This window comes from Notolabrus celidotus, chromosome 8, assembly GCF_009762535.1.
Source record: "Notolabrus celidotus isolate fNotCel1 chromosome 8, fNotCel1.pri, whole genome shotgun sequence".
Lineage (NCBI taxonomy): Eukaryota > Metazoa > Chordata > Actinopteri > Labriformes > Labridae > Notolabrus > Notolabrus celidotus.
The window spans coordinates 20,533,479-20,555,258 of NC_048279.1; the positions used below are offsets into that span (position 1 = coordinate 20,533,479).

A 21,780-nucleotide genomic window follows, 5' to 3' on the forward strand; every position below is an offset into this window, starting at 1 on the left:
GCGGGCATCTTAATGTAGTGTACTAACACTGCGGATGAAAAATACTTCTTAATGAAATTGAAGCACCCCCCAAAATTGTAATACAATCATTTTAAAAATGATAAATTGTATCTTTATAGCCTCTAACCAAGAGTGTGACTAGTCCAAGATGCATAATGGTAAAGATGTGTATGACCGTACCGGCATTACCAATCTTGAAGGAAGAAACGCACACTGACATCTAAGCACATCTGCAGTGTGAAAGAATAGTTAAGGCTCTCACCATTACAAATAAAAAATAGAGACATGCTCAAGAACGAAAGTCCATGGCTCTGGCCATGGTGCTGATTGTAGTCGTACGATTAACAGCGCCTGCAGGTGAACTGATGATACACAGAAAAAAATAACAATATAACAGCTTCAGTTATCACATATGACCAACCTCAAGAGGAGAGTCTGGTTCATCCAGGATGCTCTTCTCACTCTGAATCCGCTGCATGGTCCCTGTAGAACTGGGGTCCATGATCAGGACGTTCTGACTACCAGCTATGCCGAACTTACAGTCACTCCTTCTGGAGTCAGTCGTCCTGCACACTTCGTAATTGTACACGTGTGGTAGAGTCCCTGTGGCCATAGTGTCTGAGTAACGTGGTGGATAATATGGAATCACAGGCAGATTGGAGTGATACATGACGCGAGACTGTCTCCATCTGTAGATTTTCACTGAGATAATAACCACCAAACATGTGATGAAGAGAAAGGACACTACAGCCAAAGCCAGCACTAAGTAAAAAGTCAGGTTGTCATTGTACTCCTTGTCGTGGGTAAAGTCAGTGAACTCTGACAGCACTTCAGGGAAGCTGTCCGCCACCGCCACGTTCACAATGACTGTAGCTGAACGAGACGGCTGTCCGTTGTCCTCCACTATAACAGTCAGTCTTTGTTTCACAGCATCTTTATCACTCACTTGGCGGATAGTTCTGATTTCTCCATTCTGTAAGCCCACTTCAAACAGCGCCCTGTCCGTGGCTTTCTGTAGTTTATACGACAGCCAGGCATTCTGTCCAGAGTCCACATCAACAGCCACCACTTTAGTCACCAGATAGCCCACATCTGCTGCACGAGGAACCATCTCAGCCACCACTGAGCCTCCAGTCTGGACCGGGTACAGGACCTGAGGGGGGTTGTCATTCTGGTCCTGGATCACCATTTTCACTGTCACGTTGCTGCTGAGTGGAGGGGAGCCTCCATCCTGCGCCTTGACACGGAACTGGAAGTCTTTGATCTGCTCGTAGTCAAAAGAGCGCACTGCATGGATGACTCCACTATCAGCACTAACGGACACATATGAGGAGACTGGCACTCCGTTCACAGAGGAGTCCTCCAGGATGTAAGAAACACGGGCATTCTGGTTCCAGTCAGCGTCTCTGGCTTTCACTGTGAATACAGAGAGGCCTGGTGTGTTGTTTTCTACAATGAATGCCTCATATGAGCTCCTCTCAAAGACAGGCGGGTTGTCATTCACATCAGAGATCTGTAAGGTGAGAGTGACGCTGCTGGAGAGGGAGGGCACTCCCTCATCAGAGCACGTCACGGTGATGTTATACTGAGAAGCCATCTCTCGGTCTAAAGTGACCTCTGTTACCAATGTATAAAATCCATTTAATGTATTTTGTATTTTGAAGGGGATATTGTTGTCTATAGTACACTCTACCTCTCCATTATTCTCTGAATCTGGATCATTTAAACTTAACATAGCTATAACAGTGTTTGGAGGGGAGTCTTCTAATATCGAGTCTGATTTAGAAAGAATGTTTATCTGAGGATTGTTATCATTTACATCAACAACTTCGACAATAAGTTTAGTAGAATCAGAGAGTCCCCCGCTGTCTACAACTTCAATATCAATTTCAAACATTTTAGCCTTTTCATAATCCAATTCACCGGCTAGGATTATTTCTCCTGTTTTTGAATTAATATTGAAGAGCTCTGTTAAGGCACGTTCAACTGTAGACATCTGATATGATACCTCTCCATTCGAGCCGATGTCTTTATCAGATGCACTTACAGTCGTTACACTGGTGCTTTTGGGGGCATCTTCTGGAATTTTTGCTCTGTATAACGGCTTAGCAAATGTAGGTGCATTATCATTCGCATCTAATACATTCACGAATATCTGCATCGTTCCTGACATCTGTGGCTCCCCTCCATCTACAGCAGTTAACAGCAGTGATATGTGTTCCTGCTTTTCTCGATCTAGAGGCTTCTTTAAAACCATCTCTACTTTTTTACTTCGATCTGCCTGGTTTCCAGGTTTCAAAGCAAAGTTATCAGTTGGACTAAGTACATATCGTTGTAATCCATTCATGCCAATATCTAAATCAATAGCTTTCTCTAATATGAATTTCGACCCTATCACAGCAGACTCGCTGATCTCAAAGCGTTTCTCTGCATTTGTAAAAGTGGGTGTATTATCGTTTATGTCAGTGATCTCCACTGTCACACGAAACAATTCCATCGGGTTTTCCAGAATCAACTGAAAATGTAAAGCACAAGGCGTCGTCTCTCCACATAAAGCCTCTCTGTCTATCCTCTCCTTGATGAGGAGGACGCCTCTCTCTTTATTCAGCCCGATGTATTCTACGCTGCCTCCCGTATAGACACGAGCTTTACCCGATTTCAGCCTTTTTAGATCCAATCCTAAATCATTCGCTATGTTACCGACTACAGATCCTTTGGACATTTCTTCAGGTATAGAATAGCTGACCTGGCCGAGCACACAGCTTAGACATAGCACCGAGATGAACAACAGTACTTGCCGTCTCATTGTTCTGTTGGCAGTCGTGTCCTGCGCCATTAAAACAAAGGAACTGCCGATGGACACAAAGCGAAGGTAGATAACAAAATATAATCCGCAATGAATGAAGTCGGAAAATATATCCAGAATAATAATCCCTTCAGTGCTTCTTTCGAGCGAGAACCGTGTCTTCTGCCTTTCTCCGTTTCATGTCAAACGTAACTACACGGAGGGGAAGGGCACAGAGAAATAAAAAAACACCTAGAGAAAACACAACAAGCTTGCCAACAGCGACGCTTTGAGTTGAAAATACAAATTACAAGTAAAAAAGAATGTAACCGTTGCAGTGCAAATTCACACACTGATGATCAAAGTGAACTAAAAAAAGAGACGATATTGCCAATGATTTACCATACTAGTAATTTCCCACAATGTCTTAAATAAATAAAGAAATTAGTACCTACTGACAGATTTATTGCTACGATTACAAATGATGCGATTAAAGTTTCAGTGTCATGAGTAGAAGTGAAGAGTACAAGATGCATATTGAAAAACATGGAACAAATGCGTGCTTACTTGAACCGGAATGTTTAGTGTCGCTGTCCATGGTGCTGATCAAGTAAATTGTTAGAAGACTCAAACTGGGCAGTAGATTAAATGTGGTCTACTAATAGTGCTTTTGCGGATGGACACTGGTATGTTAAATAAAAGAAAGGCAATATTACTTGGATTTGCATGAAATAAGCAGGTTTCTAACCTCAAGAGGAGAATCTGGTTCGTCCAGGATGCTCGTCTCACTCTGTATCCGCTGCATGGTCCCTGTAGAACTGGGGTCCATGATCAGTACGTTCTGACTACCAGCCATGCCGAACTTACAGTCACTCTTTCTGGAGTCAGTCGTCCTGCACACTTCGTAATTGTACACGTGTGGCAGAGTCCCTGTGGCCATAGTGTCTGAGTAACGTGGTGGATAATATGGAATCACAGGCAGATTGGAATGATACATGACGCGAGACTGTCTCCACCTGTAGATTTTCACTGAGATTATAACCACCAAACACGTGATGAAGAGGAAGGACACTACAGCTAAAGCTAGCACTAAGTAAAAAGTCAGGTTGTCATTGTACTCCTTGTCGTGTGTAAAGTCAGTGAACTCTGACAGCACTTCAGGGAAGCTGTCCGCCACCGCCACGTTCACAATGACTGTAGCTGAACGAGACGGCTGCCCGTTGTCCTCCACTATAACAGTCAGTCTTTGTTTCACAGCATCTTTATCACTCACTTGGCGGATAGTTCTGATTTCTCCATTCTGTAAACCCACTTCAAACAGCGCCCTGTCTGTGGCTTTCTGCAGTTTATACGACAGCCAGGCATTCTGTCCAGAGTCCACATCAACAGCCACCACTTTAGTCACCAGATAACCCACATCTGCTGCACGAGGAACCATCTCAGCCACCACTGAGCCTCCAGTCTGGACTGGGTACAGGACCTGAGGGGGGTTGTCGTTCTGATCCTGGATCACCATTTTCACTGTCACGTTGCTGCTGAGTGGAGGGGAGCCTCCATCCTGAGCCTTGACGCGGAACTGGAAGTCTTTGATCTGCTCGTAGTCAAAAGAGCGCACTGCATGGATGACTCCACTATCAGCACTAACGGACACATATGAGGAGACTGGCACTCCGTTCACAGAGGAGTCCTCCAGGATGTAAGAAACACGGGCATTCTGGTTCCAGTCAGCGTCTCTGGCTTTCACTGTGAATACAGAGAGGTCTGGTGTGTTGTTTTCTACAATGTAGGCCTCATATGAGCTCCTCTCAAAGACAGGTGCGTTGTCATTCACATCAGAGATCTGTAAGGTGAGAGTGACGCTGCTGGAGAGGGAGGGCACTCCCTCATCAGAGCACGTCACTGTGATGTTATACTGAGAAGCCATCTCTCGGTCTAAAGGTACCTCTGTTACTAAAGTATAAAATCCATTCAATGTATTTTGTATTTTGAAGGGGATATTGTTGTCTATATTACACTCTACCTCTCCATTATTCTCTGAATCTGGATCATTTACACTGAACATAGCTATGACAGTGTTTGGAGGAGAGTCCTCTAATATGGAATCAGATTTAGAAGGGATTTTTATATGAGGGTGGTTATCATTTATATCAATAACATCGACAATGACTTTCGCAGAATCAGAGAGTCCCCCGCTGTCTACTACTTCAATATCAATTTGATATGATTTAGCCTTTTCATAATCTAATTCACCGACTAGGATAATTTCCCCAGTATTTGAATTCATTTTAAACAACTGAGTGAAAACTCTTTTGCTTGGTGTTATCAGATATGATACTTCTCCATTTGAGCCGATGTCTTTATCAGATGCACTTACAGTCGTTACACTGGTGCTTTTGGGGGCATCTTCTGGAATTTTTGCTCTGTATAACGGTTTAGCAAATGTAGGTGCATTATCATTCACATCTAATACATGAACAAATATCTGCATCGTTCCTGACATCTGCGGCTCCCCTCCATCTACAGCAGTTAACAACAGTGATATGTGTTCCTGCTTTTCTCGATCTAGAGGTTTCTGTAAAACCATCTCTACCTTTTTACTTCCGTCAGCTTGATTCTCGAGTTTTAATGCAAAGTTATCAGTTGGAGTAAGTACATATCTCTGTAATCCATTCATGCCAATGTCGAAATCAATAGCCTTCTCCAATACGAATTTCGATCCTATCACAGCAGACTCGCTGATCTCAAAGCGTTTCTCTGCATTTGTAAAAGTGGGTGTATCATCGTTTATGTCAGTGATCTCCACTGTCACACGAAACAATTCCATCGGGTTTTCCAGAATCAACTGAAAATGTAAAGCACAAGGCGTCGTCTCTCCACATAAAGCCTCTCTGTCTATCCTCTCCTTGATGAGGAGGACTCCTCTCTCTTTATTCAGCCCGATGTATTCTACGCTGCCTCCCGTATAGACACGAGCTTTACCCGATTTCAGCCTTTTTAGATCCAATCCTAAATCATTCGCTATGTTACCGACTACAGATCCTTTGGACATTTCTTCAGGTATAGAATAGCTGACCTGGCCGAGCACACAGCTTAGACATAGCACCGAGATGAACAACAGTACTTGCCGTCTCATTGTTCTGTTGGCAGTCGTGTCCTGCGCCATTAAAACAAAAGAACTGCAGATGCACACAAAGCGAAGGTAGATAACAAAATATAATCCGCAAAGAATGAAGTAGGAAAATATATCCAGATACAATAATCCCGTCAGTGCTTCTTTCGAGCGAGAACCGTGTCTTCTGCCTTTCTCAGTTTCATGTCAAACGTAACTACACGGAGGGGAAGGGCACAGAGAAATAAAAAAACATCTCGAGAAAACACAACAAGCTTGCCAACAGCGACGCTTTGAGTTGAAAATACAAATTACAAGTTAAAAATAATGTAACCACTGCAGTGCACTCACACTGAGGATCAGAGTGAACTAAAAAAGAGACGATTACACAAAAAAATACCATAAAGATAATTTCCAACGATTATGATATAATTTTTCGTTCAGTAATATATATAGTGCTATGATTGTGTATCAGTTTTATTTTCTTATCAGAAGCAGTAAAGAGAACAAGATGTAAAAAGCCATTGGACAAGAACATGTTCACCAACAGTGAGATGCTATGTGTCGCTAGCCGTGGTGCTGAAAAAGCTAGGTTGGACATCACCTAAATCAGCGGGCATCTTAATGTAGTGTATTAACACTGCGGATGAAAAAAACTTCTTAATGAAATTTAAGTACCCCCAAAAAATGTATACAAATATTTTAAAAATGATGAATTGTATCTTTAAAGCCTCTAGCCAAGAGTGTGACTCCTCCAAGATGCATAATGGTAAAGATGTGGATGACCGTACCGGCATTACCAATCTTGAAGGAAGAAACGCACGCTGACATCTAAGCACATCTGCAGTGTGAAAGAAACGTTAAGGCTCTCATCATTACAAAGAAAGAATAGAGAAATGCTCAAGAACGAAAGTCCATGGCTCTGGCCATGGTGCTGATTGTAGTCGTACGATTAACAGTGCCTGCTGTTGAACTGATGATACACAGACAAAAATAACAATGTAACAGCTTCAGTTATCACATATGACCAACCTCCAGCAGAGAGTCTGGTTCATCCAGGATGCTCTTCTCACTCTGTATCCGCTGCATGGTCCCTGTAGAACTGGGGTCCATGATCAGGACGTTCTGACTACCAGCTATGCCGAACTTACAGTCACTCCTTCTGGAGTCAGTCGTCCTGCACACTTCGTAATTGTACACGTGTGGTAGAGTCCCTGTTGCCATAGTGTCTGAGTAACGTGGTGGATAATATGGAATCACAGGCAGATTGGAGTGATACATGACGTGAGACTGTCTCCATCTGTAGATTTTCACTGAGATTATAACCACCAAACATGTGATGAAGAGGAAGGACACTACAGCCAAAGCCAGCACTAAGTAAAAAGTCAGGTTTTCATTGTACTCCTTGTCGTGGGTAAAGTCAGTGAACTCTGACAGCACTTCAGGGAAGCTGTCCGCCACCGCCACGTTCACAATGACTGTAGCTGAACGAGACGGCTGCCCGTTGTCCTCCACTATAACAGTCAGTCTTTGTTTCACAGCATCTTTATCACTCACTTGGCGGATAGTTCTGATTTCTCCATTCTGTAAGCCCACTTTAAACAGCGCCCTGTCTGTGGCTTTCTGTAGTTTATACGACAGCCAGGCATTCTGTCCAGAGTCCACATCAACAGCCACCACTTTAGTCACCAGATAGCCCACATCTGCTGCACGAGGAACCATCTCAGCCACCACTGAGCCTCCAGTCTGGACTGGATACAGGACCTGAGGGGGGTTGTCGTTCTGATCCTGGATCACCATTTTCACTGTCACGTTGCTGCTGAGTGGAGGGGAGCCTCCATCCTGCGCCTTGACACGGAACTGGAAGTCTTTGATCTGCTCGTAGTCAAAAGAGCGCACTGCATGGATGACTCCACTATCAGCACTAACGGACACATATGTTGAGACTGGCACTCCGTTCACAGAGGAGTCCTCCAGGATGTAAGAAACACGGGCATTCTGGTTCCAGTCCGCGTCTCTGGCTTTCACTGTGAATACAGAGAGGCCTGGTGTGTTGTTTTCTACAATGAATGCCTCATATGAGCTCCTCTCAAAGACAGGCGCGTTGTCATTCACATCAGAGATCTGTAATGTGAGAGTGACGCTGCTAGAGAGGGAGGGCACTCCCTCATCAGAGCACGTCACTGTGATGTTATACTGAGAAGCCATCTCTCGGTCTAAAGTGACCTCTGTTACCAATGTATAAAATCCATTTAATGTATTTTTTATTTTGAAGGGGATATAGTTGTCTATACTACACTCTACCTCCCCATTATTCTCTGAATCTGGATCATTAACACTGAACATAGCTATGACAGTGTTTGGAGCCGAGTCCTCTAATACTGAGTCTGATTTAGAAAGAATGTTTATCTGAGGATTGTTATCATTTACATCAATTACATCGACAATGACTTTAGTAGAATCAGAGAGCCCCCCGCTGTCCACTACTTCAATATCCATTTCATACGATTTAGCCTTTTCATAATCTAATTCACCGACTAGGATTATTTCACCAGTATTTGAATTAATTTTAAACAATTCAGATAAGATTCTTTTGCTTGGTGTTATCAGATACAATACTTCTCCATTTGAGCCGATGTCTTTATCAGAAGCACTAACAGTCGTTACACTGGTGCTTTTGGGAGCATCTTCTGGAATTTTTGCTCTGTATAACGGCTTAGCAAATGTAGGTGCATTATCATTCACATCTAATACATTAACGAATATCTGCATCGTTCCTGACATCTGCGGCTCCCCTCCATCTACAGCAGTTAACAGCAGTGATATGTGTTCCTGCTTTTCTCGGTCTAGAGGTTTCTGTAAAACCATCTCTACCTTTTTACTTCCGTCAGCTCGATTCTCGAGTTTTAATGCAAAGTTATCAGTTGGACTAAGTATATGTCGCTGTAATCCATTCATTCCAATGTCTAAATCTATAGCTTTCTCTAATATGAATTTCGATCCAATCACAGCAGACTCGCTGATCTCAAAGCGTTTCTCTGCATTTGTAAAAGTGGGTGTATTATCGTTTATGTCAGTGATCTCCACTGTCACACGAAACAATTCCATCGGGTTTTCCAGAATCAACTGGAAATGTAAAGCACAAGGCGTCGTCTCTCCACATAAAGCCTCTCTGTCTATCCTCTCCTTGATGAGGAGGACGCCTCTCTCTTTATTAAGCCCGATGTATTCTACGCTGCCTCCCGTATGGACTCGAGCTTTACCGGATTTCAGCCTTTTTAGATCTAGACCTAAATCATTGGCTATGTTACCGACTACAGATCCTTTGGACATTTCTTCAGGTATAGAATAGCTGACCTGGCCGAGCACACAGCTTAGGCACAACACCGAGATGAACAACAGTACTTGCCGTCTCATTGTTCTGTTGGCAGTCGTGTCCTGCGCCATTAAAACAAAGGAACTGCCGGTGCACACAAAGCGAAGGTAGATAACAAAATATAATCCGAAAAGAAGAAATTGGGAAAATATATCCAGAAATAATAATCCCTTCAGTGCTTCTTCCGAGCGAGGACTGTATCTTCTTTCTTTCTCTATGTCATGAACAACGTAACTACACGGAGGGGAAGGGCACAGAGAAATAAAAAAAACACCATCTACAGCAATCGCAACAAGCTTGCCAACAGCGACGCTTTGAGTTGAAAATACAAATTACAAGTAAAACCAAATGTAGCAGATGCAGTGCAAATTCACACACAGATGATCAGAGTAAACTAAAAAAGAGACGATCCTGCCAATAATTTGCCATACTGATCATTTCCCATAGTGTCCAAAATAAATGAATTATTTCGGCCTTACTGACAGATTCAATGCTGTGATTGCAAAGATTTATTTTAAAGTTTCAGGGTCATGAGTAGAAGTGAAGAGAACAAGATATATATTGAAAAACATGGAACAAAAGCACGCCCCTTGGAACTGCAATGACCAGTGTCGCTGTCCATGGTGCTGAACAAGTAAGTTGTAAGCAAAAAACTAAAGTGGGAAGGCACTTAAATATGGTCTACTTATAGTGATGTTGCGGAGGGACACTGGTATGAAGAATGAAAGAAAAACACTTTTACTTAGATTTGCATGAAACAAGCAGGTTTCTAACCTCAAGCGGAGAGTCTGGTTCATCCAGGATGCTCTTCTCACTCTGTATCCGCTGCATGGTCCCTGTAGAGCTGGGATCCATTATCAGCACGTTCTGACTACCAGCTATGCCGAACTTACAGTCACTCTTTCTGGAGTCAGTCGTCCTGCACACCTCGTAATTGTACACGTGTGGCAGAGTCCCTGTGGCCATAGTGTCTGAGTAACGTGGTGGATAATATGGAATCACAGGCAGATTGGAATGATACATGACACGAGACTGTCTCCACCTGTATATTTTCACAGAGATAATAACCACCAAACACGTGATGAAGAGGAAGGACACCACAGCCAGAGCCAGCACTAAGTAAAAAGTCAGGTTGTCATTGTATTCCTTGTCGTGGGTAAAGTCAGTGAACTCTGACAGCACTTCAGGGAAGCTGTCCGCCACCGCCACGTTCACAATGACTGTAGCTGAACGAGACGGCTGCCCGTTGTCCTCCACTATAACAGTCAGTCTTTGTTTCACAGCATCTTTATCACTCACTTGGCGGATAGTTCTGATTTCTCCATTCTGTAAGCCCACTTCAAACAGCGCCCTGTCTGTGGCTTTCTGCAGTTTATACGACAGCCAGGCATTCTGTCCAGAGTCCACATCAACAGCCACCACTTTAGTCACCAGATAGCCCACATCTGCTGCACGAGGAACCATCTCAGCCACCACTGAGCCTCCAGTCTGGACCGGGTACAGGACCTGAGGGGGGTTGTCGTTCTGGTCCTGGATCACCATTTTCACTGTCACGTTGCTACTGAGTGGAGGGGAGCCTCCATCCTGCGCTTTGACGCGGAACTGGAAGTCTTTGATCTGCTCGTAGTCAAAAGAGCGCACCGCATGGATGACTCCACTATCAGCACTAACGGACACATATGAGGAGACTGGTACTCCGTTCACAGAGGAGTCCTCCAGGATGTAAGAAACACGGGCATTCTGGTTCCAATCCGCGTCTCTGGCTTTCAATGTGAGTACAGAGAGGCCTGGTGTGTTGTTTTCTACAGTGAATGCCTCATATGAGCTCCTCTCAAAGACAGGCGCGTTGTCATTCACATCAGAGATCTGTAAGGTGAGAGTGACGCTGCTGGAGAGGGAGGGCACTCCCTCATCAGAGCACGTCACTGTGATATTATACTCAGAGGCTATCTCTCTGTCTAAATCACTGTCTGTCACTAGGCTGAAAAATTTTTTCGACGTCGTCTTCATCAGAAATGGCATGTGTTCTTCGATATTACAAGTAACTTTGCCATTTTGTCCACTGTCTGGATCCTGAACATTAAATATAGTCACAACAGTACCTGGTTTGGAATTTTCTGATACTGAATTAGTTTTGGACATGATATTTATAGACGGATTATTATCATTCGTGTCGGTCACCTCCACAACAATCTTACACGAATCTGTCAGTCCTCCATCATCACTGGCTTGTACGTGTATTTCATAGTGGTGCATCTTTTCATAATCAAGATTTCCGGATAAAACTATCACACCATTAACTTCGTCGATTTTAAACAATGCAGGGACCTCGTCCAGAGTGTTTGTTATTGAATATGACACCTTACCATTCGACCCTTGATCTGCATCTACAGCACTAACGGTACTCAAAATTGTGCCCTTTGTAGCAGTTTCCACTACAATGACCTTATATACTTCCTGTGTAAATACTGGAGCATTGTCATTTGCATCTAAAACTGAAATCTGTATTTGCATTGTTCCCGACAGCTGTGGATCGCCCCCATCGGTGGCTGTTAGAGTTAAAGAGAGGTGCTCTTGAGCCTCTCTGTCCAGATTCTTTTGCAAAACCATCTCCACCTTTTTACTGCCATCTTGCTGGTTTTGGAGTTTTAGATGAAAGTTGCCAGTCGGTTTTAGAGAATAACCCTGCAAACCGTTCACACCCACATCCAGATCCACAGCTCGCTCTAACACAAATTTAGCTCCAATCACAGCTGACTCACTGATCCTAAATTTCATCTCTTCTTTTTTGAAATTAGGTGCATTATCATTTATATCATTTATTTCGACTGTAACTGTATAGAATTCAATCGGGTCTTCGAGTGTTATTTGGAGATGCAAAGCGCAAGGTGTTGTCTGGCCACACAGCGCCTCTCTGTCGATTCTCTCTTTGACAAGCAGGACTCCTCTGTCTTTACTCAACTCGATGTATTCCACATTGTCCTCTGTATATATACGAGCTTTACCCGACTTCAATCTTTTTACGTCTAACCCTAAATCCTGTGCTATGTTACCGACCAAGGAGCCTTTTGACATTTCCTCGGGGATGGAATAGGTGACCTGCGCGACCACTGAGCTCAGGGAAACAATCGAGATAAACAACAGTACTTGCCGTCTCATTGTTCTGTCCGACATTTTATCCTCGAAAAATACTGACGCTGAAAAGAGATAGTATATTCCTCGGCGTTACAGTGTCTTTACAAAGTATTCCAAGGAAAAAAATATGTAATCCTCGTTTTTGATTTTCTTGTATTTAGATCAGAGAGCAATAGACCTCAGCACAGATATCTTTCATGTTTCTGCATCGACGCTTGTGTGCAGTATGACTGTCTCTTTCTCTGTTCAAGGGACCAAATAACGAGCGGATGGCTCTACATTGGTGAACAGCGGCCCTGAGAGTCCAAACACTTGCACTGCAGTGAACTACACCATGCAGAGGGAGGTTCAATATGAGGAAAGAAATACGGTTTTAAGTCAGTAGAAATTAATTTAGCGACACGTTTACAGAAAAAAGAAAAAAGCTGCTGATTGAGTAAGACAGTTGAACAATAATTCTTCACTATAGCTCAGTTGTTAAAGCTGTTACGTAGATAATATCCTCATTTAAGAATGCATGAGGGATGCAATAGATAAGTGTACTGTTTGAAGCTGATCAGAAATAGATGAATCCAATAATATCACCCTATACTAATAAATGCTAACTTAATGGTAAAAAATAATTGACAAAGTAAAGATAAATCAAAACGTTTTCTGAATTTACTGGATGTAAAAGCTCTCATTCAAACCTAGGAAAAAAAATCTGTTATTTAATTTGGCACAAAAGAAGATAATCTAGCTGCTGAAAAGAGAGCCTTCATACAGCACATAAAACTTATTTTGCAGCTGAGATTTTTTTCTTGATCATTATAATCTGAGCAGAACTACACAGTGCAAATGTAATTGTGCAACTTAAAATATTTACTTTACTTTCTTATTAACTAAAGAGGTGAAAGAAAATATGACCGATTGTCACTTTAGAAGCAGAGAAATATTACCATCTGATACCTGCTTAATTTGTTTAAACATGTAAGTTATAACTGGAATCCAAGTTGCAATGTTAAGAGAAAACCACTGACTGTCTTCTGTTCACTCTCCACAAACTTTGTATCTTTGTTAATGTACAGAAAGATGATCTATCTATCTATCTATCTATCTATCTATCTATCTATCTATCTATCTATCTATCTATCTATCTATCTATCTATCTATCTATCTATCTATCTATCTGTGTGTGTGTGTGTGTGTGTGTGTGTGTGTGTGTGTGTGTGTGTGTGTGTGTGTGTGTGTGTGTGTGTGTGTGTGTGTGTGTGTGTGTGTGTGTGTGTGTGTGTGTGTGTGTGCTTTCAATTGCTCAAATACCCTAATGAAGTATGTCTTGGGATTAAGCTTCATCAGTAACTCATACAAAGGGACTTCTTTCACTTCAATGAAACATGTTTGTATATCCATACAGAACGACCACTGGGTAGTTACTCAGGGGAAGTTACTTGTACTCTATTGCAATGGTTGTGCCCCCAGTTGATGACAAAAAGGTCATGAACAAGAGCTGAATCGTGAAGAAAACATGCTCAGCCGGAATGATACTGGAAAATCACAAAAGATGATGCATTCAGCAACTCTACTGTATGAACAACTAGAGTATGACCCGAACAATCCTGTTCAAGGATGTGTATCAGCATACAATAAACCACTTTAGTATTCATCCTAGGATTAGTGGTTAGGTATCTCTAAAGCCAAATATTTACTGAACAAAATACAGAGATAAAGAGAAACTTCAAATATGAGTACAATTCAAATTATTTAAAACATAATCCTTATTAAAGTGAAGTAGCAAACACAATCACACTGATAGTCTGGAGAGTTTTTGACTCTTGTGCAATGTCACACCACCTTGCAGACTATTCCCTAGTTGTCTTTTTGTCATGGGATTCTAACACAATAACAATATGGCATATGTGAAAGTCCAGATGCCAATCATTGTGGAAACATTTCTGAAAAGTGACACATTAAATACGTGTTTTGGAGTGAATACACAAGTTTTCACCTCCAACACTGAAGTGTGCTTTCAGTTTTTACTCTCTGAATAACACTGTTCAGGACACTGGTGCAAAGTTCACAAAGACAGTATTAGAAAATGAATACAAGGGGAAAGGAAGAAGTGGGACTTTGTGAATCCTTTATGTTCATACAGCAGGTCAGCTATATGCACTACAAGCAACAACAAAAAAACTTGCTACAACCTATGAGGCATTCTCAGAGCTGTCATTTCCCTGAAATATGATCTGCAATGAAAGGTTCTGGATTTGTCAAAAACTCACTACTAGTTCAGTGGCTATACCAAAGCCAAAAATCTTTGAAATAAAAGATTAAGATTGAAGCAGTTTGACAAATGATTAATGGGACTGAACCCTATATGTGGCTGAGTTTCAAGCAGATTCAACTGCAGGCAGGTCTAAGGAAACCAAACAGCATAAAATGTAGAAACAAACCGGTTCATTGTAAGTAAAGGACATTGTTGGCGAATTGGATTGTATTGTTAAAATACAATTGGATTAGATGCATTATATTATGGTTCTGGGCTTTTCAAGAACCCTAAATAATATCATTAATAAAAGATAGAAAAAGAGTGCACCTTTTTGGTATCACAAATGACTAACCTCCAGAGGAGAGTCTGGTTCATCCAGGATGCTCTTCTCACTCTGAATCCGCTGCATGGTCCCTGTAGAGCTGGGGTCCATTATCAGCACGTTCTGACTACCAGCTATGCCGAACTTACAGTCACTCCTTCTGGAGTCAGTCGTCCTGCACACCTCATAATTGTACACGTGTGGCAGAGTCCCTGTGGCCATAGTGTCTGAGTAACGTGGTGGATAATATGGAATCACAGGCAGATTGGAGTGATACATGACGCGAGACTGCCTCCATCTGTAGATTTTCACTGAGATAATAACCACCACACACGTGATGAAGAGGAAGGACACTACAGCCAAAGCCAGCACTAAGTAAAAAGTCAAGTTGTCATTGTACTCCTTGTCATGGGCAAAGTCAGTGAACTCTGACAGCACTTCAGGGAAGCTGTCCGCCACCGCCACGTTCACAATGACTGTAGCTGAACGAGACGGCTGCCCGTTGTCCTCCACTATAACAGTCAGTCTTTGTTTCACAGCATCTTTATCACTCACTTGGCGGATAGTTCTGATTTCTCCATTCTGTAAGCCCACTTCAAACAGCGCCCTGTCTGTGGCTTTCTGCAGTTTAAACGACAGCCAGGCATTCTGTCCAGAGTCCACATCAACAGCCACCACTTTAGTCACCAGGTAGCCCACATCTGCTGCACGAGGAACCATCTCAGCCACCACTGAACCTCCAGTCTGGACCGGGTACAGGACCTGAGGGGGGTTGTCGTTGTGGTCCTGGATGACAAATTTCACTGTCACGTTGCTACTCAGTGGAGGGGAGCCTCCATCCTGCGCTTTTACGCGGAACTGGAAGTCCTTGATCTGCTCGTAGTCAAAAGAGCGCACTGCATGGATGACTCCACTATCAGCACTAACGGACACATATGAGGAGACTGGCACTCCGTTCACAGAGGAGTCCTCCAGGATGTAAGCAACACGGGCATTCTGGTTCCAGTCAGCGTCTCTGGCTTTCACTGTGAATACAGAGAGGCCTGGTGTGTTGTTCTCTACAATGTAGGCCTCATATGAGCTCCTCTCAAAGACAGGTGCGTTGTCATTCACATCAGAGATCTGTAAGGTGAGAGTGACGCTGCTGGAGAGGGAGGGCACTCCCTCATCAGAGCACGTCACTGTGATGTTATACTCAGAGGCTCTCTCTCTGTCTAAATCACTGTCTGTTACTAAACTATAAAAATCGTTTGTTGACGTTTTTAGAGTAAATGGTACATTTTCGTCAATGTAACATAGCACTTTCCCATTCTCTCCCGAGTCCTTGTCCTGGATGTTTATCATTGTAACAACTGTATTAGGTTTGGCATCCTCTGATATAACAGTTGATTTTGACATAATGTCAATTTCAGGTTTGTTGTCATTTACATCCTGTACATCGACTATTAACTTACAAGAATCAGTGAGTCCTCCTTCGTCACTTGCACGAACATTTATTTGATAATTTCGCGATTCCTCAAAGTCAATGTTTCCAATCAATTTAATTTTACCATTTTCCTCATCTACCTCAAATATTTTCCTGATATCATCCAATGTATTTGTAATAGAATAGGTTATCTTACTGTTCGAGCCTTGATCTGCATCTGAGGCTGTAACAGTGGCAACAACGGTGCCCTTAGGTGAATTCTCAGTAACTGTAGCCTTGTATGTTTGCTGTGTAAAAACGGGAGCATTATCATTAGCGTCTAAAACTGTGATGACAATCAGCATTGTTCCTGACATCTGCGGCTCTCCTCCATCTACGGCTGTTAACACCAGAGATATGTGCTCCTGTTTCTCTCTGTCTAAAGGTTTCTGCAGCACCATCTCAACATTTTTATTCCCGTCAGCGTTGTTGTGCAATTTGAGAGCAAAATTATCTGTAGGCTTTAACTCATAGCTCTTAAGGTCGTTGATACCAACATCCAGATCCACAGCTCTTTCAAGAACAAATTTAGCCCCGGTTACGGCTGATTCACTTATTTTAAATTTCATCTCACTTTTTTCAAAGGCTGGTGCATTATCATTAATATCTGTGATCTGCACTGTAACACTGTAAAACTCCATAGGGTTCTCTAAAATAATCTGAAAATGTAGAGCACAAGGCGTCGTCTGTCTGCAGAGCGCCTCTCTGTCTATTCTCTGTTTAACAAGGAGGACTCCTCTCTCTCTGTTCAGCTCGATGTACTCGTCGCTGTCTCTGGTATATATTCGAGCTTTACCAGATGCCAAACGTTTTGTTTGTAAACCTAAATCTTGTGCTATGTTACCGACTAGAGAGCCTTTGGCCATTTCCTCCGGAATACTGTAGCTAACTTGTCCCAGCACCGAGTCGACGGAGAGGAGACATAGAAGCAGCAGTACTTGCCTTGCCATTGTTCTACTCCAAATGTTTCCGTGTGATGCGTGTATTAAATCCCATCAATCTTATAGTGATTCCAGTATCGAAGAATAATTATTAACAAATTCATCCACGCAACGAGAAAATAGTCACAAATTCCAGGAGCCTTTTTAAAATATCCTGCACGAATCGAGTAGAGGTTCTTTCTCGTCGAGCTCTTTCTTTATTATGTCGATGAAACATGGGAGGTGCTGCTTCAGCTCCAGTGTCAGCCATTCACAGTCTGGTCAACAGCGGCCCTTAGAGTTCACAGTACAAAACTGCAGAAATAAAACACACACCTCTTTTCGGAACACCTACTCGTGAATTTCCCCGTTGGGGGATGAATAAAGGATTATCTATTCTTATCTTATCTTATCTTACTCACAAATCGAGAGTTCAGATAAAGCGATCTTCAATGTTAGAGTAAATATACATTCTGTATATATCTTTGTAATTTATGAAACTTTCCCCAACACACCTGCAATCGCTTGTAGTGTTATCGAAATGCACGTTGTGCATTAAAAGCCATATAATGTATCTTAAATAGTCAAACAATCTGTCCCAATCATTAAACGTCGAAAATCTTAAAGGTTTGTTTTCAATAAGACGGGAAGAGGGGAATAATGTAATATGAACGAAATGGACGGGGTGTGATTTTGAAGGTAAAGGGAGCTGATACAGTGCATGTCGCTCTCCGAGGTTCTGAAACAGATACATTCTGATAAACGACAAGATACCTCCACAAGCTGTCTAACAACACACGATCTGTAGTGCCAAAATAAACCAACATGTCTGTAACTGACGTCCACACAAATGAATCAATGCAAGCTAAGTGGTCAAGAGTGCTGAGCACATTTTAATCCTTCAAAGAACCCGTCCGTCTGTTTAAAGTCAGTATCCAAAGTAACAAAGAGTTTAGGTTAGCTTGCTGCATGGGCACAGAAACATTGAGCTGAGCGTTACCAATTGAGAGCAAGACAACATACAATCATGACAACTACTTATCAATAAGAGGGAGTTTTTCCGCCAAAACGTAATGTCATCATGACAGATCAGTCCTTACAAAAAAACAAAAGAGAGAAACATTTTAAGGTGAAACTGAAGTGTTGCTGTAACCTTGGTGTACAGAGTCTGTTCTATAACAAACAGTGGGTGTTTAGGTCTAAATAATATTATTGATAACGTGTGTAAAAACAATGTTAAAGCAGTCTAACCTCTAGAGGAGAGTCTGGTTCATCCAGGATGCTCTTCTCACTCTGAATCTGCTGCATGGTCCCTGTGGAGCTGGGGTCCATGATCAGCACGTTCTGACTACCAGCTATGCCGAACTTACAGTCACTCCTTCTGGAGTCAGTCGTCCTGCACACCTCGTAATTGTACACATGCGGCAGAGTCCCTGTGGCCATAGTGTCTGAGTAACGTGGTGGATAATATGGAATCACAGGCAGATTGGAGTGATACATGACCCGAGACTGTCTCCATCTGTAGATTTTCACTGAGATAATAACCACCAAACATGTGATGAAGAGAAAGGACACTACAGCCAAAGCCAGCACTAAGTAAAAAGTCAGGTTGTCATTGTACTCCTTGTCGTGGGTAAAGTCAGTGAACTCTGACAGCACTTCAGGGAAGCTGTCCGCCACCACCACGTTCACAATGACTGTAGCTGAACGAGACGGCTGCCCGTTGTCCTCCACTATAACAGTCAGTCTTTGTTTCACAGCATCTTTATCACTCACTTGGCGGATAGTTCTGATTTCTCCATTCTGTAAGCCCACTTCAAACAGCGCCCTGTCTGTGGCTTTCTGCAGTTTATACGACAGCCAGGCATTCTGTCCAGAGTCCACATCAACAGCCACCACTTTAGTCACCAGATAGCCCACATCTGCTGCACGAGGAACCATCTCAGCCACCACTGAGCCTCCAGTCTGGACCGGGTACAGGACCTGAGGGGGGTTGTCATTCTGGTCCTGGATCACCATTTTCACTGTCACGTTGCTGCTGAGTGGAGGGGAGCCCCCATCCTGCGCCTTGACGCGGAACTGGAAGTCTTTGATCTGCTCGTAGTCAAAAGAGCGCACTGCATGGATGACTCCACTATCAGCACTAACGGACACATATGAGGAGACTGGCACTCCGTTCACAGAGGAGTCCTCCAGGATGTAAGAAACACGGGCATTCTGGTTCCAGTCAGCGTCTCTGGCTTTCACTGTGAATACAGAGAGGCCTGGTGTGTTGTTTTCTGCAATGTAGGCCTCATATGAGCTCCTCTCAAAGACAGGTGCGTTGTCATTCACATCAGAGATCTGTAAGGTGAGAGTGACGCTGCTGGAGAGGGAGGGCACTCCCTCATCAGAGCACGTCACTGTGATGTTATACTCAGAGGCTCTCTCTCTGTCTAAATCACTGTCTGTTACTAAACTATAAAAATCGTTTGTTGACGTTTTTAGAGTAAATGGTACATTTTCGTCAATGTAACATAGCACTTTCCCATTCTCTCCCGAGTCCTTGTCCTGGATGTTTATCATTGTAACGACTGTATTAAGTTTGGCATCCTCTGATATAACAGATGATTTTGACATAATGTTAATTTCAGGCTTGTTATCATTTACATCTTGCACATCGATTATTAATTTGCAGGAGTCTGTTAGTCCTCCTTCATCGCTTACACGTACATCAATTCGGAAACTCCGCGATTCCTCATAGTCAATATTCCCAATTAAATTAATTTCACCGCTTTCTCTGTTTATTTTAAATAATTTTCTTATGTCATCAAATTTATTAGTGATAGTATAAGTTACTTTACTGTTCGAGCCTTGATCTGCATCTGAGGCTGTAACAGTGGCAACAACGGTGCCTTTTGGTGAATTCTCAGTAACTGTAGCCTTGTAAGTTTGCTGTGTAAAAACGGGAGCATTATCATTAGCGTCTAAAACTGTGATGACAATCAGCATTGTTCCTGACATCTGCGGCTTCCCTCCGTCCACAGCTGTTAATACCAGAGATATATGCTCCTGCTTTTCTCTGTCTAAAGGTTTCTGCAGCACCATCTCGACGTTTTTATTCCCGTCGGCGTTGTTGTGCAGTTTGAGAGCAAAATTATCTGTAGGTTTTAACTCGTAGCTCTTAAGGTCGTTGATTCCTACATCAAGATCTTCCGCTCTTTCTAGCACAAATTTTGCACCAATCACAGCTGATTCGCTTACATTAAATTTAATTTCGCCGTCCCCAAAGGCTGGTGCGTTATCATTAATGTCTGTGATCTGCACTGTAACACTGTAAAACTCCATAGGATTCTCTAAAATAATCTGAAAATGTAGAGCACAAGGCGTCGTCTGTCTGCAGAGCGCCTCTCTGTCTATTCTCTGTTTAACAAGGAGGACTCCTCTATCTCTGTTCAGCTCGATGTACTCGTCGCTATCTCTGGTATATATTCGAGCTTTACCAGATGCCAACCGTCTTGTTTCCAAACCTAAATCTTGTGCTATGTTACCGACTAGAGAGCCTTTGGCCATTTCCTCCGGAATACTGTAGCTGACTTGTCCCAGCACCGAGTCGACGGAGAGGAGACACAGAAGCAGCAGTACTTGCCTTGCCATTGTTCTAGTCCAAATGTTTCCGTGTGATGCGTGTATTAAATCCCATCAACCTTATAGAGATTCCAGTATCGAAGATTAATTATTCACCTATTCGTCCAAGCAACGAGAAAATAGTCACAAATTCCAGTTGCCTTTTAAAATATCCTGCACGAATCGAGTAGAGGTTCTTTCACGTCGAGCTCTTTCTTTATTATGTCGATGAAACATGGGAGGTGCTGCTTCAGCTCCAGTGTCAGCCATTCACATTCTGGTCAACAGCGGCCCTTAGAGTTCACAGTACAAAACTGCAGAAATCAAACACACAAACACACACCTCTTTTCGGTACACCTACTTGTGAATTTCCTCGTTGGGGGATGAATAAAGGATTATCTTATCTTATCTTATCTTATCTTATCTTACTCACAAATCGAGAGTTCAGATAATACGATCTTCTATCTTAGTTTACATATACATACTGTATCCTTGTAATTTGTGAAACTTTCCCCAACACACCTGCAATCGCTTGTAGTCTTATCGAAATGCACGTTGTGCATTAAAAGCCATTTAACGTACTTGAAATAGTCATACAATCTAATCCCAATCTTTAAGAAGCCGAAGATCTTAAAGTTTTGTTTTAAATATGAAGGAAAGGGAAATCATGTAATATGAACGAAATGGACGGGGTGTGATTTTGAAGGTAAAGTGAGCTGATACAGTGCATGTCGCTCTCCGAGGTTCTGAAACAGATACATTCTGATAAACGACAGGATACCTCCACAAGTTGTCTCACAACACACGATCTGT

At 42.6% G+C, this 21,780-nt stretch overlaps 5 protein-coding genes across 13 annotated transcripts in view; all 5 read right to left on the reverse strand.

Moving 5' to 3' along the window:
- LOC117818002 (protocadherin gamma-C5-like) overlaps positions 1 to 21,780 on the reverse strand; it is a 163,265-nt gene that overhangs the window by 74,653 nt on the left and 66,832 nt on the right. Inside the window, exon 1 of one of the 9 annotated variants that reach the window (XM_034690854.1) lies at positions 10,045 to 12,444. The exons of 7 other annotated variants lie outside the window; for them this stretch is intronic. In XM_034690854.1, coding sequence (XP_034546745.1) covers positions 10,045 to 12,444 — 2,400 coding nt within the window. Of the gene's footprint in view, positions 1 to 421; positions 2,837 to 10,044; positions 12,445 to 21,780 lie in introns of those variants that run through there. One more of the 9 variants, XM_034690852.1, reaches the window with a different exon arrangement.
- On the reverse strand, positions 3,367 to 5,948 carry LOC117817524 (protocadherin beta-16-like). Its single transcript, XM_034690264.1, has 2 exons — positions 3,534 to 5,948; positions 3,367 to 3,387 (listed from the first exon to the last, which is right to left on the reverse strand). The coding sequence occupies exons 1-2, from the start codon at positions 5,946 to 5,948 to the stop codon at positions 3,367 to 3,369; spliced, it is 2,436 nt and encodes an 811-aa protein (XP_034546155.1).
- On the reverse strand, positions 6,912 to 9,341 carry LOC117818010 (protocadherin beta-16-like). The gene has a single exon (XM_034690865.1). It carries the CDS (start codon positions 9,339 to 9,341, stop codon positions 6,912 to 6,914), a length of 2,430 nt encoding a protein of 809 aa, XP_034546756.1.
- On the reverse strand, positions 14,991 to 17,399 carry LOC117818021 (protocadherin gamma-A2-like). The gene has a single exon (XM_034690874.1). It carries the CDS (start codon positions 17,388 to 17,390, stop codon positions 14,991 to 14,993), a length of 2,400 nt encoding a protein of 799 aa, XP_034546765.1. The 5' UTR covers positions 17,391 to 17,399.
- LOC117818016 (protocadherin gamma-A2-like) lies at positions 18,597 to 21,011 on the reverse strand. Its single transcript, XM_034690870.1, has one exon. It carries the CDS (start codon positions 20,994 to 20,996, stop codon positions 18,597 to 18,599), a length of 2,400 nt encoding a protein of 799 aa, XP_034546761.1. The 5' UTR covers positions 20,997 to 21,011.